The following is a 12,440-nucleotide window of genomic DNA, read 5'->3' on the forward strand; positions in this document are numbered from 1 at the left end:
AGTACCATTTAAAGCTATTTATTCACTTATCTTTTTTTTGCTTACTCACTTACTAACTAGCAAATGCTTCAGTAAAGGGCTTTAAAACAACGACAGAGTGAATGACAATGGAATATTACAGAACTTGCGAGTTGACGCCCATGCAGCAATCACTGACCATTAAAAAGTTGGATTTGAATTAAAATGCCACTTATATACTGTATATTTGTGTTTAATTAAATTCTTATGTCATCGTGTTCACCCACGTATAAACATCAGAACAAAAGGTCTAGGGAGGAAACGGAAAAGCTTATTTTTCATTTTTTTGCATTGAGTTTAATCATGCAGCACTTTTAGTATTCATAGCAACAGCAACCCAACAGTGTGATTAAAGTACCCGAAATAACGGAATTTTGACCCAGCATAAACAATCCAACAATGTGTTTACAGGAACCTACTAGTACTACTACTACTACTACTACTAATGAATGGATAAAGCGCAGTCAAAGCCTGGGGATTCTGTGTGCTGTTTCGTTGTATTCCGCGAGTTCCATTTTATATCTGTAGTTGATTTCGATAAATCTGCTTATATCGTTCGAGTTTATTGTTTAGTATATATTTAAGCGCATATCATACATTTTTGCATTATTTTTTGTACTTCCTCTTTTTGCACACACGCGGATGCATTAGAATAATAAGTATAATAATAACAACAACAAATTCGGAGCACTACTACTACTAATACTACTACTAATAATAATACTGAATGGAGAAAGCACAGTCAAAGAAGTATCATTACTGAAGGAGAAAAAAAAAAGAAGAATAAATACATTTCAGGTTTTTAAAGTTTGAGCTCGACACGTTTATGAGCTCTGTCGCTTGCTGTCAATAGGCGCCTAAGAGAGATAATTAAATTAAATATTTGGGAATATCTATTTTCATATTTTATTAAGTTCTTCGATAAGGTTACATCACGTGACAAGTCATGAAAGTGCCTAGCAGCTACCGCTGCCAGTCACAACAAAAACAAAGAAATAAAAGTGAAGATGGAACAAGGTGCGGGAGAAATTGAGGTCGGGAATGGACATCATTAAAAGAAAAAAAGGTCAGGCTGCTAAATCTAATGTTTTTTAGCATCTTTTTTTTGCACAGCGGACGTAAAAACGCTAAATGAACATTTCCGCGTGATAAATGCAAAAAAAAAAAATGTCAGTGGTTATTTAGCGTAGGCTGTAGGCCTGCCCTAAACAAATCTAAAACAAAAAATTGTTTAGCCTAGATTACAAACGCTGCTTTGTAAATGTTTAAAATGTGTATCAATATCTTGTTATTGTTATGACATGATTTATCGTTCATATTCATAATCATCTATTGTTGCCAGTTCACAGGTCAATGTTTCCAAGCACTTTCAGGCTGAAATAAAGGCTGTTTTCATTTGAATTACAATGCCTAGTATGTCTATTTAATGGTCGCTGGTGCGGGGCGGGTTGTAAAAATAGATACAGTGGTGCAGGATGGGCTGAGGCGGGCCAAATAATTTCATAAAAGCAGGAGCCGCGGGTTGGAAAAATACCCGACCCGCGCATCACTAGCCGGATCCCTTTTCTCGAAATGTGCGTTCTAAATGGCCAGATCTGTACTTTAAAACTTAAAGGATATTTTTAGGAGTTGGTGTCTACCAGTTGTCTACCTGCCACAACTCTACTGAAAAGATCCAGTGAGTAATAGCTTTAAAATCCTACAGCGAAATTATTTAATCTTCCCTAGAGTACTGTAAGTCACTGTAAACTGATACTGTATAAGGTTAAGATGTCTGATCGATTCCCGATGCTACAGGTTGACTGTGGGCTGGCATCACAGGGTTCAGAGGAAACACTTGACTTGATAGTCTTCGGCCCTCCCGACTGAGTGGAAGTAGTAGCCTTAATGTGGTTTGGTGACGGGGAGGAATTGGATACGACTAAATTAGGGGGAAAATCAGGGAAAAATCCAAAATTATGAAAAAAAAGTTTTTAAAGTTTTTAAAATTTTAAATAATAATTAGACTTGCCCATCTATCTATAAAAATTTATATATATATATATATATATATATATACACAGTATATATATATATATATATATATATATATATACATACAGTATATATATATATATATATATATATATATATATATATATATATATAGGCCCAACCTTACCTAGGTAAGTTTTTTCCATAGCACTGAGATCACTGATCTGAAACCTCATTATTATTATTATTTTTTTTTAAAACAACCATCATAAACCACAGAACAACAATCTTCACTTGTTTTGGTTTATGACATCTTGTTTGTTTTGACACCTTTTCACATGATCATTGCATTTTTATACTCATTAATATTCATTAGTCTCTGACAAAGATGGGTGTTGTTGGATTACAAATTTATAAAATGTTAAATCTAGGTTCCAACCCATAAATATTTAAACTGAAAAAGTTATGTTCATCGGGTATTATATTTTGAGGTAAAGATGACATTTCAAGAAGATCAAGTCTGGTAGCCCAGGTGTCTGATACATTCACTCCTTGTCTTTTTGTACTTCCTGACCATCGGGCAGGGTCCGAAGTTAAATGTGAATGTTAATCTCAAGGCCAGGCTGTACCTTTGTCTCTATGATAATGTGAATGGAACTTGAATAGCACTGTTGCGTTACCAGACTGATTCCTGTACTGCATTTGTATGTAGAATTGGATGACTACAGCTACAGCAAGTTCTCAATAAACTTCTTCTTGAAAGATATCCCAAAGTTTCCTGGTCTCTAATTCGACAAAGGAAAAAAAATCCAACAGCGTCTTTGTTAAATTACATCAATGTTTATAAAACACATTTCTATAGTGACTTTATTTTTCCTCTTCATTTTAACTTACATTCTCACACATGCAATTTAAACTTTGCTAACCATGTATGGTCTGTGTCAATTTAGACTGCATACTAATACATTTACATTTACATTTACATTTGGGCATTTGGCAGACACTCTTATCCAGAGCGACTTACAATTTTTACCTCATTATACATCTGAGCAGTTGAGGGTTAAGGGCCTTGCTCAAGGGCCCAACAGTGGCAACTTGGTGGTTGTGGGGTTTGAACCTGGGATCTTCCGAACCGTAATCCAATGCCTTAACCACTAAGCTACCTCTGGCCCATAATACATACTTAGTCAAAGGCAAATTTAAGATTATAATTTTGTAAAAAGAATTGGCCAGCTTGTGTATCAGTTCACAGATGCTCAGTTTCTGCTGTTGGTGCTCTTATTGAGCTGAACCCCTGAAATTTACTTTGAATGTTTATCATTTTTACTCTTTCCCCAAAATGTGCAAAAATTTCCAAATCAACAGTCTACAAGTCTGCAAAAAGTACACAGCATATGAAGTGCTCTAAACCTCTTAAAACTCAGGGTTTTTTTTGGGATACATTTTTAGGTCTGTAAAATTTCTAAGAATTTCTTGACCACAGTTTGGAGGCCTTTACTTACAAAGCACTTAGAAGTTTGAAGCACACTAACTTTAATAACTTTGTCATATCACTTTTTTAGTGTAATTTCAGGATAACTTTGTATGTTGCAGCACAAAACTTTTTTAATCACTGGAACTGAGAGGCAAACATGAAGTGTACAAGGAAAGAACCATGGTTTGCTGAGATTGAAATGGAAAGACCCAAGTGGCCTGCACAAAGCTCTGACTCCAACCCCACTGAACAGCTTTGGGATGGACTGCAATGCTAGCTGCATGCCAGAATTCCCATTGCCCAATATCAGTGTCCATCATGACTAATTCTCTTGTACTGTAACTTAATGCCACATTCCAAAATCTAGTGGAAATTGTTCCCCAAAAGAACAGGTAATGACAAAAAAAGCACATGGGTATAATGATTAAGTCCATTTCTTTCTCATATAGTTTTTTATGAAGCAGTGGGTATTAGCTTTATACCTGCTTGTTCATCATCTTGATCTGATGCCTGAGAGGACTCTTTGGACTCCTTCTCTTGACCGGCATCAATTACCTGTGGCTCAACCTCAATATTCTCCACCATTAGGCCTTCAACCTCCTGGATCTCTGCTTTAAAACAAACAAAAGATTAACAGTTTTTACAGGTAAGGTAGACTTTATTTTTATATTAGCTAAAGCATACCCTCAACTCGGTGTGGTGCCATATCTACAGCATTGTCCCGATTGTGTGGTTGAATATTGGCTTCATTGTTGTTCTGGTGATTGTTATTGTTGTTTTGGTTAGGGTTCTGGTTACTGACTAGGGCTGACGATACACCAATACCTGTGCCTGCACTCAGACCAACTCGAGCACAGCCCTGTAGAACATAAACAACCTGTGTCAGGATCCTGTAATGTAAATTATTCTTACACAGGCTGACATTTGTTAGTTACAATTTCCAAGTACAGCTGCAAGAAACGATAAACAGGCCCAAGCCTCTATTGTCACCTCGGCACACCAGAAAGCCAGTAGACACACGCATTTATGTGTTCAGGTTTCACATATATATGTGTAAGTGTGTATGAGCTATGCAACAAAATCTCATGTGAGCCAATGATTGAAAAAAAAATAAATTATAATAATAATTGCAGCGTTGATGACTGGTCCCAAGCACCTTGTTCTATCACCCTCTGGGCATACTAAAAAAGACAGTGGCCACAGTTGGCACATGCAATTAAAGAGACATACCAATACCATTGTGACATAATTTTAAAATAGGGGGAATTTTATGTCAAGACTTTAAGAAAGGCCCAGATGCTGGAGGGAAAGAAAAGCATCACACTATGATGACACACAATATAACGTCACTGAACGTGATGTCTCTCCAGATGATATTATACAGAAACTTATTGACCACTTTTTTGCTTTGCTTTTCAAACAACTCAAAATAACTGACTATATGTTGAGTGGATCCCCTGACATGCAATGCAAAAGCTTTTACGCTCAATGAGGTCTAAATGTGTACCGGGTTTCACATGTATACTTGCAAGTGTGTATGAGCTATGCAGCAAAGTCTCCTGTGTCTCCTAAACGTAGCCCAGGGCTCAGACTCTTAGGCATCATAAGGGCAGGAGATTTCAACCTGTGTGTTGATTTTTTTAAAGCATGTTAAGACCCCCCAAAAAGCCCTGAATGGGCTATATACAGGGGTTGGGCAATGAAACAAACACTGGCCAAGTTAGTGTTGAAGGATTCATAGCTAAATTTGACCAGCCTGGTGGGCAATCTTCACTGATTGCATATTCCACCAGTAAGAGCAAAATCTGATCATCCGAATTAGTATGGGTCCCCTGTTGAGTTCCACTGAAGGTTTGTTCTTATTTTGACTTAAGGTATTATAAAGCAAGCATTGTATTTCTGTTTTGCTATACTTCGTCTCTAACAATAGAAGCTTTAAAGACCTATTGGAACATGTCATATTACACTCAGAAGTTCCTCACTCCTGAGTAAGGTCAAAGGGCCAGCGATGCTTTTAAGGAACAAACTTGAAATAATCAGTCAGACAATTATTTTTGAGCCTTGGCTTAGATGCCGTTTTAACCATTTTGAGTTAAACTTTAAAATCTACTTCACTGCAGTACCAATATTACTGTAAAACAGGAATCAAATTAAATAACAGAATTGCAAACAATGCTTATTAAGGAGTTTTCACATTAGTATGAGCTTTCACAAGCCAATGAAACAAAAGTCATTTAAATCTGATGAACTGGCTGCCATCTTTTGGGTTGTAAGGCAAACACTTAGCAAGACATGGATGGATGATGTAAAAGATTTTCTTTTTGATCTAATACCAAAAATACTAAGGCTAGTATGCCAATACACATACTGTACAATTTTTTTTGTGTACATAAACCCAGGAAAGCTATTGTGATTTCTATAGTGAATATTGGGGAAAAGTTTAGTTTAAAAGCATTAGCTTTTGTCATTAGCATAAAAAAGTGTAAAATATGAGACTTCTCTCATGTTTTCATTGTCAGCAAAAATTATCCTTTTAATATGATTCAAGAGAGTGCAAGCAGTAGCAGACTGGTTAAAATAACATGATATCGTCTATTTGTGGGATTCTTGGCGAGTCTTGAGCCACCACTCCTTTCTTCATGTAATCATGAAGAGTCATAGGAGATTCACAAGAAGTGGAACAAGACTGAATTTAAAGCAGGACATGCCATCACAAACAGATATTTTCAATAAATTAATTACAACTGTTGTATTACTAGTGTTAAACAAAAGCAAGTCCTCTTTTCAGAAAAAATAAATTTTATTGCTTAAATTGCTTAAAATTCATTGTGAAGTTCCCACAGTTGGTGTGATGTGAGGTCTAATGCCATCTACTGGTGTTGGTTCATTTTGGTTTATCAAGTCCAAAGAGCATTTTATGTTTCCGCCTGCCAACTAGCTTTCCATGGGATGACGACCACAAATGGTGGTTAAAAAAAAAAAAAAAAAAATCCACCAGAGTCAAAAACTAATCCCTGCTCTTGAAAGAAAAACAAGGAACGATGTTTAAGATTAACTTTGTGTTGCCACTTGTCACAAAAACAAAACTGACAAAACAACTGACAAACAACATATGTGAAGAGGCATTCAAATACCAGGCACTCAAAAATGTATGAAAAGGTTAGTTAGCGTTAACATTCATATAACAGTTAGACAGATTGTGAACACAACATTAAAATAATATAGTTAATTTTTAAATGTGCAGCATTATTCAACCGTAAAATAGCATTTAAAAATCATGGGTTGTGTATCGAGCATTTAAAACAATACAAGACGTGTTATGATAAGGAAACGTTCTTTCTCTTCCATTACAGTGATTAAAAACGGTAAAAATGTCAATTTTGGAATCCACAGACGCTTAGTGGTCCGAAATCAATTCAGTTTCAAATAATCATACTCCTCTGAACACAAACAGCAAAAGAACATAATCAAAAGAATAATAATTTCTGTCCAGCATTGAAAAAAAATATATATTATTGCTCACATCATGCGCGCTTTCACTTTTAAAAAATGCAGTGTTTAATCAGCAAGTATATGTTGCCCCTCTTTATGATAAATAAATATTCTGACTGAAATAAAGCTGCTCGTGTCGGCTCATATTTTGTTAAGAAACACCGCACCAGCAGAAGTAGACATATGATCATATGATCACTTCTATCTTTGGTATAATATGGTTATAGTAAAATATATTGCGGCTGTGTAATCATCAACACGGAAATAAATGGCGCATTGTCCAATTGCAAGTTGATCTTGTAGCTAAACTATTTGTTTTGGGTGTAAGCGCCGTCTAGTGATCATTGTGTGGCAGCGACAGTTCCCCATCCAAAACAATAGGCGGTCAAATGACCAGTAAATCGCGTTAAAAGTAAGTGACACTGGCGCGGCGCCTCTAGTGTTAATGTTTTTAGTTTTTTGCTAACTAAAATACACTAAGTTTACAATAATTCAAGGACTTTAATGTGACTAAAATTAACATGCATCTTAGTAAGACTGAAACCAGTGTTTCGCACATGTAGCCGCCTAAGTATGTAACGCTCAGGTTTTATACTTAAGCTAATTGATTGTTGCACAATCTTCGCGGAGCAAGACAAGACACGCGACAACAATTGCCAAACCAAACCAAAGTGTATCAAGTGAAACAAACAGACAAATAAACAAACAAGGTGCACCACAAACCAATATATAAAAAATATATTGTAGCGTTTTTCACCACTAAGCAGGCACTTGGAGAGACGAGTGAGCTTCTTTGCTGCCCAATGCAAATGGCTGGGAGTACTTTATTCAGCACCAGCACAAAACAGCACATCCAAGAAACACCAACAGCACATTCACAGCAATTAAAACAGATATCTAACACACACACACACACACCCATGGCCGCACTGCCCCCACCCGAGCTGTGACCGTCCCCGGTCAACATGGCGAACTTAGTCTAGGAGGCGTGCCGGTGGTCGGCGCTGGCGTTGTAAACACCGGAGTCTTTTTGCGGAGGAAGGAGGGGCGCAGCCGTCCTCCTGAGGCGGACCGGCCTCCACAGAGTTCGATGTTTCGCCGGCGTTGGGCTGATAGGGAGCGAGACTTTCCCGGTGGAGCACGACCACTTGCGACCGCCCCGTCAACCGCACCCGGTAGACTATATCGGAGAGCTGGGCAGGGGCCCACCCAGTGAGACATAAGCCTTGGCAAAAGCCCCCTTTTCCTTCCGGGGGAATACACCCAAACCTGCTCCCCAGTAGCAAAGTCTCTGGTCAGGCACAGCAAACGCCTCCGGCCACTTGGTGAAGTAGTCCATGGCCACCAGCACATACTGGTTCCCGCGATCGGAAATGGGAAACCGCCCGAGAATGTCCACGCCCATACGCTCCATAGGTGCCCCCACCCGAAAGTCTTGCAGGGGTGCTCGCGAGCGCTGGGTAGGGCCCTTCTTTGCCGTGGAGACATCGCATCTGTGCACAAGGAGTTCGTTATTAGTGTGACAGCCCGGCCAGTAGAAACGAGCGCGCAGCCGCCGCAAAGTTTTCGTCACCCTGATGTGTCCCGAGCCCGCGTGCCCATGGACCATCCCTAACACACGTGTCCGCAGAGTCCGCGGCACCCGCAGCTGAAAATACTCCCCAGCGCCGCGAAAACTGTGCTGACTCACGGGGATCGGAGAGTGCTCGACGTCGCAATCACCCGCGCGCGCATCCACCCTCTCGCAGTACCGACAACGCTCGTTGCTGCACGGCCTGACGGGATAAAGCATCGGCGTTAGCATGCAGTTTCCCCGCTCGGTGCTGAACGATAAACTCGTAATCTTGTAACCGCTCGAGCCAGCGCGCTAACTGTCCCTCAGGCTCTTTAAAACTAAGCAGCCACAGTAGCGAAGCGTGATCGGTCCGCAGCAAGAAAGACTGCCCATATAAATACGGCCAAAATGCTTAAGAGCCGCGGCGACCACTAGCAGCTCGCGCCGCGTGACGCAGTAGTTCCTCTCCGGTCCAGACAACCCGCGGCTGAAGTAGGCGATAGCACGCTCTTTACCTTCGGAAACCTGAGACAGGACAGCGCCCAGCCCTACATCGCTTGCGTCCGTGTCGAGGATAAACATCTGAGACGCGTCAGGATATTCGAGAACGGGCGACGTGACCAGAGCTTCCCGTAACTGGGTGAACGCACGCGCGTGCTCCCCGTCCCAGTGAAACGGCTGGTTCTTTCTCGTGAGCCCATGCAGCGGGCTGGTGATCGTGGCAAAACCGTTCGTTTACGAACCGGCGATAGTACGAGGCTAACCCGAGAAAGGTGCGTAGCTGCGACACATTTAACGGTTCAGGCCAATTCTGTACTGTTTTGGCTGGATCTGTGGCAATTCCTTGGGCGCTAATCACGTGTCCCAGAAATACGGTCTCTTGCCGCAACAGCAGGCACTTTTTGGGATTGAGCCGCAAATTCGCCCGCCAGATAGCTAAAAATACCTCCCGTAGGTTAGCTAACGCGACCTCAAATTCCTTGCCGTGCACCAGTAAATCGTCTAAGTAGACGACACAACGGTTGCGAGGAATATCTGCCAATACCTTCTCCATCAAGCGTTCGAACGTAGCTGGAGCGTTACATAGGCCGAATGGCATGCGCCGGAATTGCCATAGCCCTTGCCCGATTGAGAAGGCGAGCTCTACTTGCCAACACCCGCTACGCAAATCCAACGAGCTAAACCAGGCCGAGCCCGCAACGTGTTCCATCTATTCATGGTAACGGATAAGAATCTTTGCGCGTTACCTCGTTTAACCGCCGGTAATCCACACAAAACCGCCACGACTCGTTCTTCTTACGCACCAGCACAACCGGCGAAGACCACGGTCCAGACGCTGGCTCTATGACGCCCGAGTCGGCCATCTCACGCTCAACTTGGGCGAGGAACGCGTGGGGATTGACGCCGCTGTTGTAGGCAGGCAGGCGCTGCTGCATGTCGCCTCGCCGGCTGGCGGCGCACGGAGCTGTAGCTTAACATCCATTACCGGTGTTAATGGTAATGCTCTGCTCCGGTCGCCGCCCTTTGCTCGCCCAGGCCCCGTCAGGGAGAGTTTTCTTCCTCCTCAGACGTTCTGCTACTCTGCGGCCCACTTGAATCTTCCGGATTTCCTCCGGAGTGCGCTCTCACCCGCTACTCTCCATCCCACTTCTGACACCAAATGTAGCGTTTTTCTACCACTAAGCAGGCACTCGGAGAGACGAGTGAGCTTTGCTGCCCAATGCAAATGGCTGGGAGTACTTTATTGAGCACCAGCACAAAACAGCACATCCAAGAAACAACAGCAGCACATTCACAGCAATTAAAACAGATATCTAACACACACACACACACCCATGGCCGAAGCCACTAGCCCAAACACCTTTTCCCAACAGGGTGAACACAAAACAACCCCTCCCGCAAAGCATGATGGTAGCTAATCCAACCCCGCCCACACCACAATATACAAGTATAAATAATGTGTGGGATGTATTTGTGTGTGTGAGTGCGTATGTATGAGTCCAAGTCCAGGTTATTGTGGGTGTATGAAATGGTGAGCGGGAGAGATGGCTCAGTCACACCGGTAATGGATGTTAAGTCTGGGAGCACGAGAAACGGAATGAGATGGGTATTGAATGAGTCCAATGAACAGTAATCCATGGGTACAACAATCAATCGCTTACTCTCTATTTCACACAGCGCTGCAATTTTGATTTCTCCGTCCGGAGTCTTTTGCTGGTGCCGGCTTTATACCGGCTCTCGTAACCCGATCATTGGGTCATCTGGGTTCCCTGTGGCACAACTGCACATGCGCGCAAGAGCTTAGCCCCGAAACCAAAACACCGTCATCTTGGAGACAAAAATAACCGTATAGGGGTTGTCAAAAAGACCTGGTGGTTTTATTTTTTACTTACTATCTCATTTGACCTTTAAAAACAACCTATTTATGTGGCTGTGCTACAATCGAAGTGTGAAGTGTGATGAATGCGTGGCTGGTTCTGTGTTGTGTTGATGGTTGGTCGGCTGCTCCAGCGGTCCCTGGTGAGGTCTGACAGGTGGTAGATCTCGGATCTTCCCTTCTGTTGCCTGGAATGCGGGGCTAGGGGCGTGGACGAATCTTCAGTGGCCTCTGGTACCCTTGGCCCGGCTCCGGGTGCTCTTGCAGACCTCGCACGCTTCCACGTACTGCCAGACGTCCTTGCGGATAGTGGGCCACCAGGGGACGTCTAGGAGGCTTAATAGGCCACCTGTCGGCTTTTGGTGAAAGTCTTCAAGGAACGTCTGGGTCTGCGATGGTGGGATTACCATCTGGAGTGCTCCTCCTCTCTTCCTCGGCACTCTACGATGTAGAGCCCCCTGGTGGTGTTCAAAGGAGTCCCCCTGGTTCTGGGTCTCTCCGGCGTCCACCACAGTGGCCAGTAGAGCCACCTGGAGACCTTCCTGCTGTGGACGTTCAACCTTTGCCAGGTCTCTGGGTGGAGCCAAGGACAGCTCTGATGAGAAGTGTGGAGGTTTTATTTTTTACTTACCATCTTATTTGGAATTTAAAAACAACCCTCTTATGTGGCTGCGCTACAAGTATATTAATGGCCGCCCATCAAAAGTATATTTGCCCACCCTTTATCAAAATCTGTCCTAGAGAAAACCTAGGGAGATTAATCCTTAAAACTTAAGCAGTTAAACAAAAAAAGATTAAAATTAAAAAAAAAACTTATACAAAAGTCCTGCCAGTCTGTGTCGGCAGAGGAGACTTCAGACATCGAACTGTGTATGGTTATGTCCTGTAGAAACAACGTTATCATTACCGCATACCATTTTACTACTGCCGGAATACGGGAATAATGTTGTAAAAATGTAGAACTAGAAAATGTGCACATTATTATATATCATGATATAAATCAAATTTGAATTTGAATGTTTGCTAACAGGAGGGAGTTTTTATCACTTGTGTCTCTTTACTGTTAACTGCACAGGGAAACGTGCATTCTGTTTACTATTATTATTATTATTATGATGATGATCAAAGAAACAACCTAAAACAACCATAAAACATGTGATCAAATTACATAAATCTATGCTATTTCTTTGCTTATTTGGCCCATTTAAAAATCTTTGCTCAGTCATTTTTTGTATAGTTGGTAAAAAAATAAATAAATTTAGGTCATCATATTGCCTATTTGCACAATTACGTCAAGTAGGCTTTTATTTTCATTCCAACCATATACAGCTCAGTACACAGTGAAACGAAACAACGAGGACCAAGTTGCTGTATACCAAGGTGCTATATACATGCAACAACATAAATTAACAACACAACTCTTCTGCAACTTAGTGTTGAAAAATTCCGCAACACTGTCACAGGCTTATTGCCTCCATGCCATGCAACACTGATGCAGCTCTGACATTCAGCACGTATCATGGCACATTATCAAAAAAAAAAAACTAAAA

At 41.6% G+C, this 12,440-nt stretch overlaps 1 protein-coding gene across 3 annotated transcripts in view; it reads right to left on the reverse strand.

Moving 5' to 3' along the window:
- fbxo38 (F-box protein 38) overlaps nt 1-12,440 on the reverse strand; it is a 154,116-nt gene that overhangs the window by 43,562 nt on the left and 98,114 nt on the right. For 2 of the 3 annotated variants that reach the window (XM_053505322.1, XM_053505321.1), the window contains 2 exons: nt 4,151-4,325; nt 3,949-4,077 (listed from right to left, as the gene is read on the reverse strand). In XM_053505322.1, coding sequence (XP_053361297.1) covers nt 3,949-4,077; nt 4,151-4,325 — 304 coding nt within the window. The remainder of the gene's footprint in view (nt 1-3,948; nt 4,078-4,150; nt 4,326-12,440) is intronic. The other variant, XM_053505323.1, reaches the window with a different exon arrangement.

Source organism: Clarias gariepinus, chromosome 10, assembly GCF_024256425.1.
Source record: "Clarias gariepinus isolate MV-2021 ecotype Netherlands chromosome 10, CGAR_prim_01v2, whole genome shotgun sequence".
NCBI lineage: Eukaryota > Metazoa > Chordata > Actinopteri > Siluriformes > Clariidae > Clarias > Clarias gariepinus.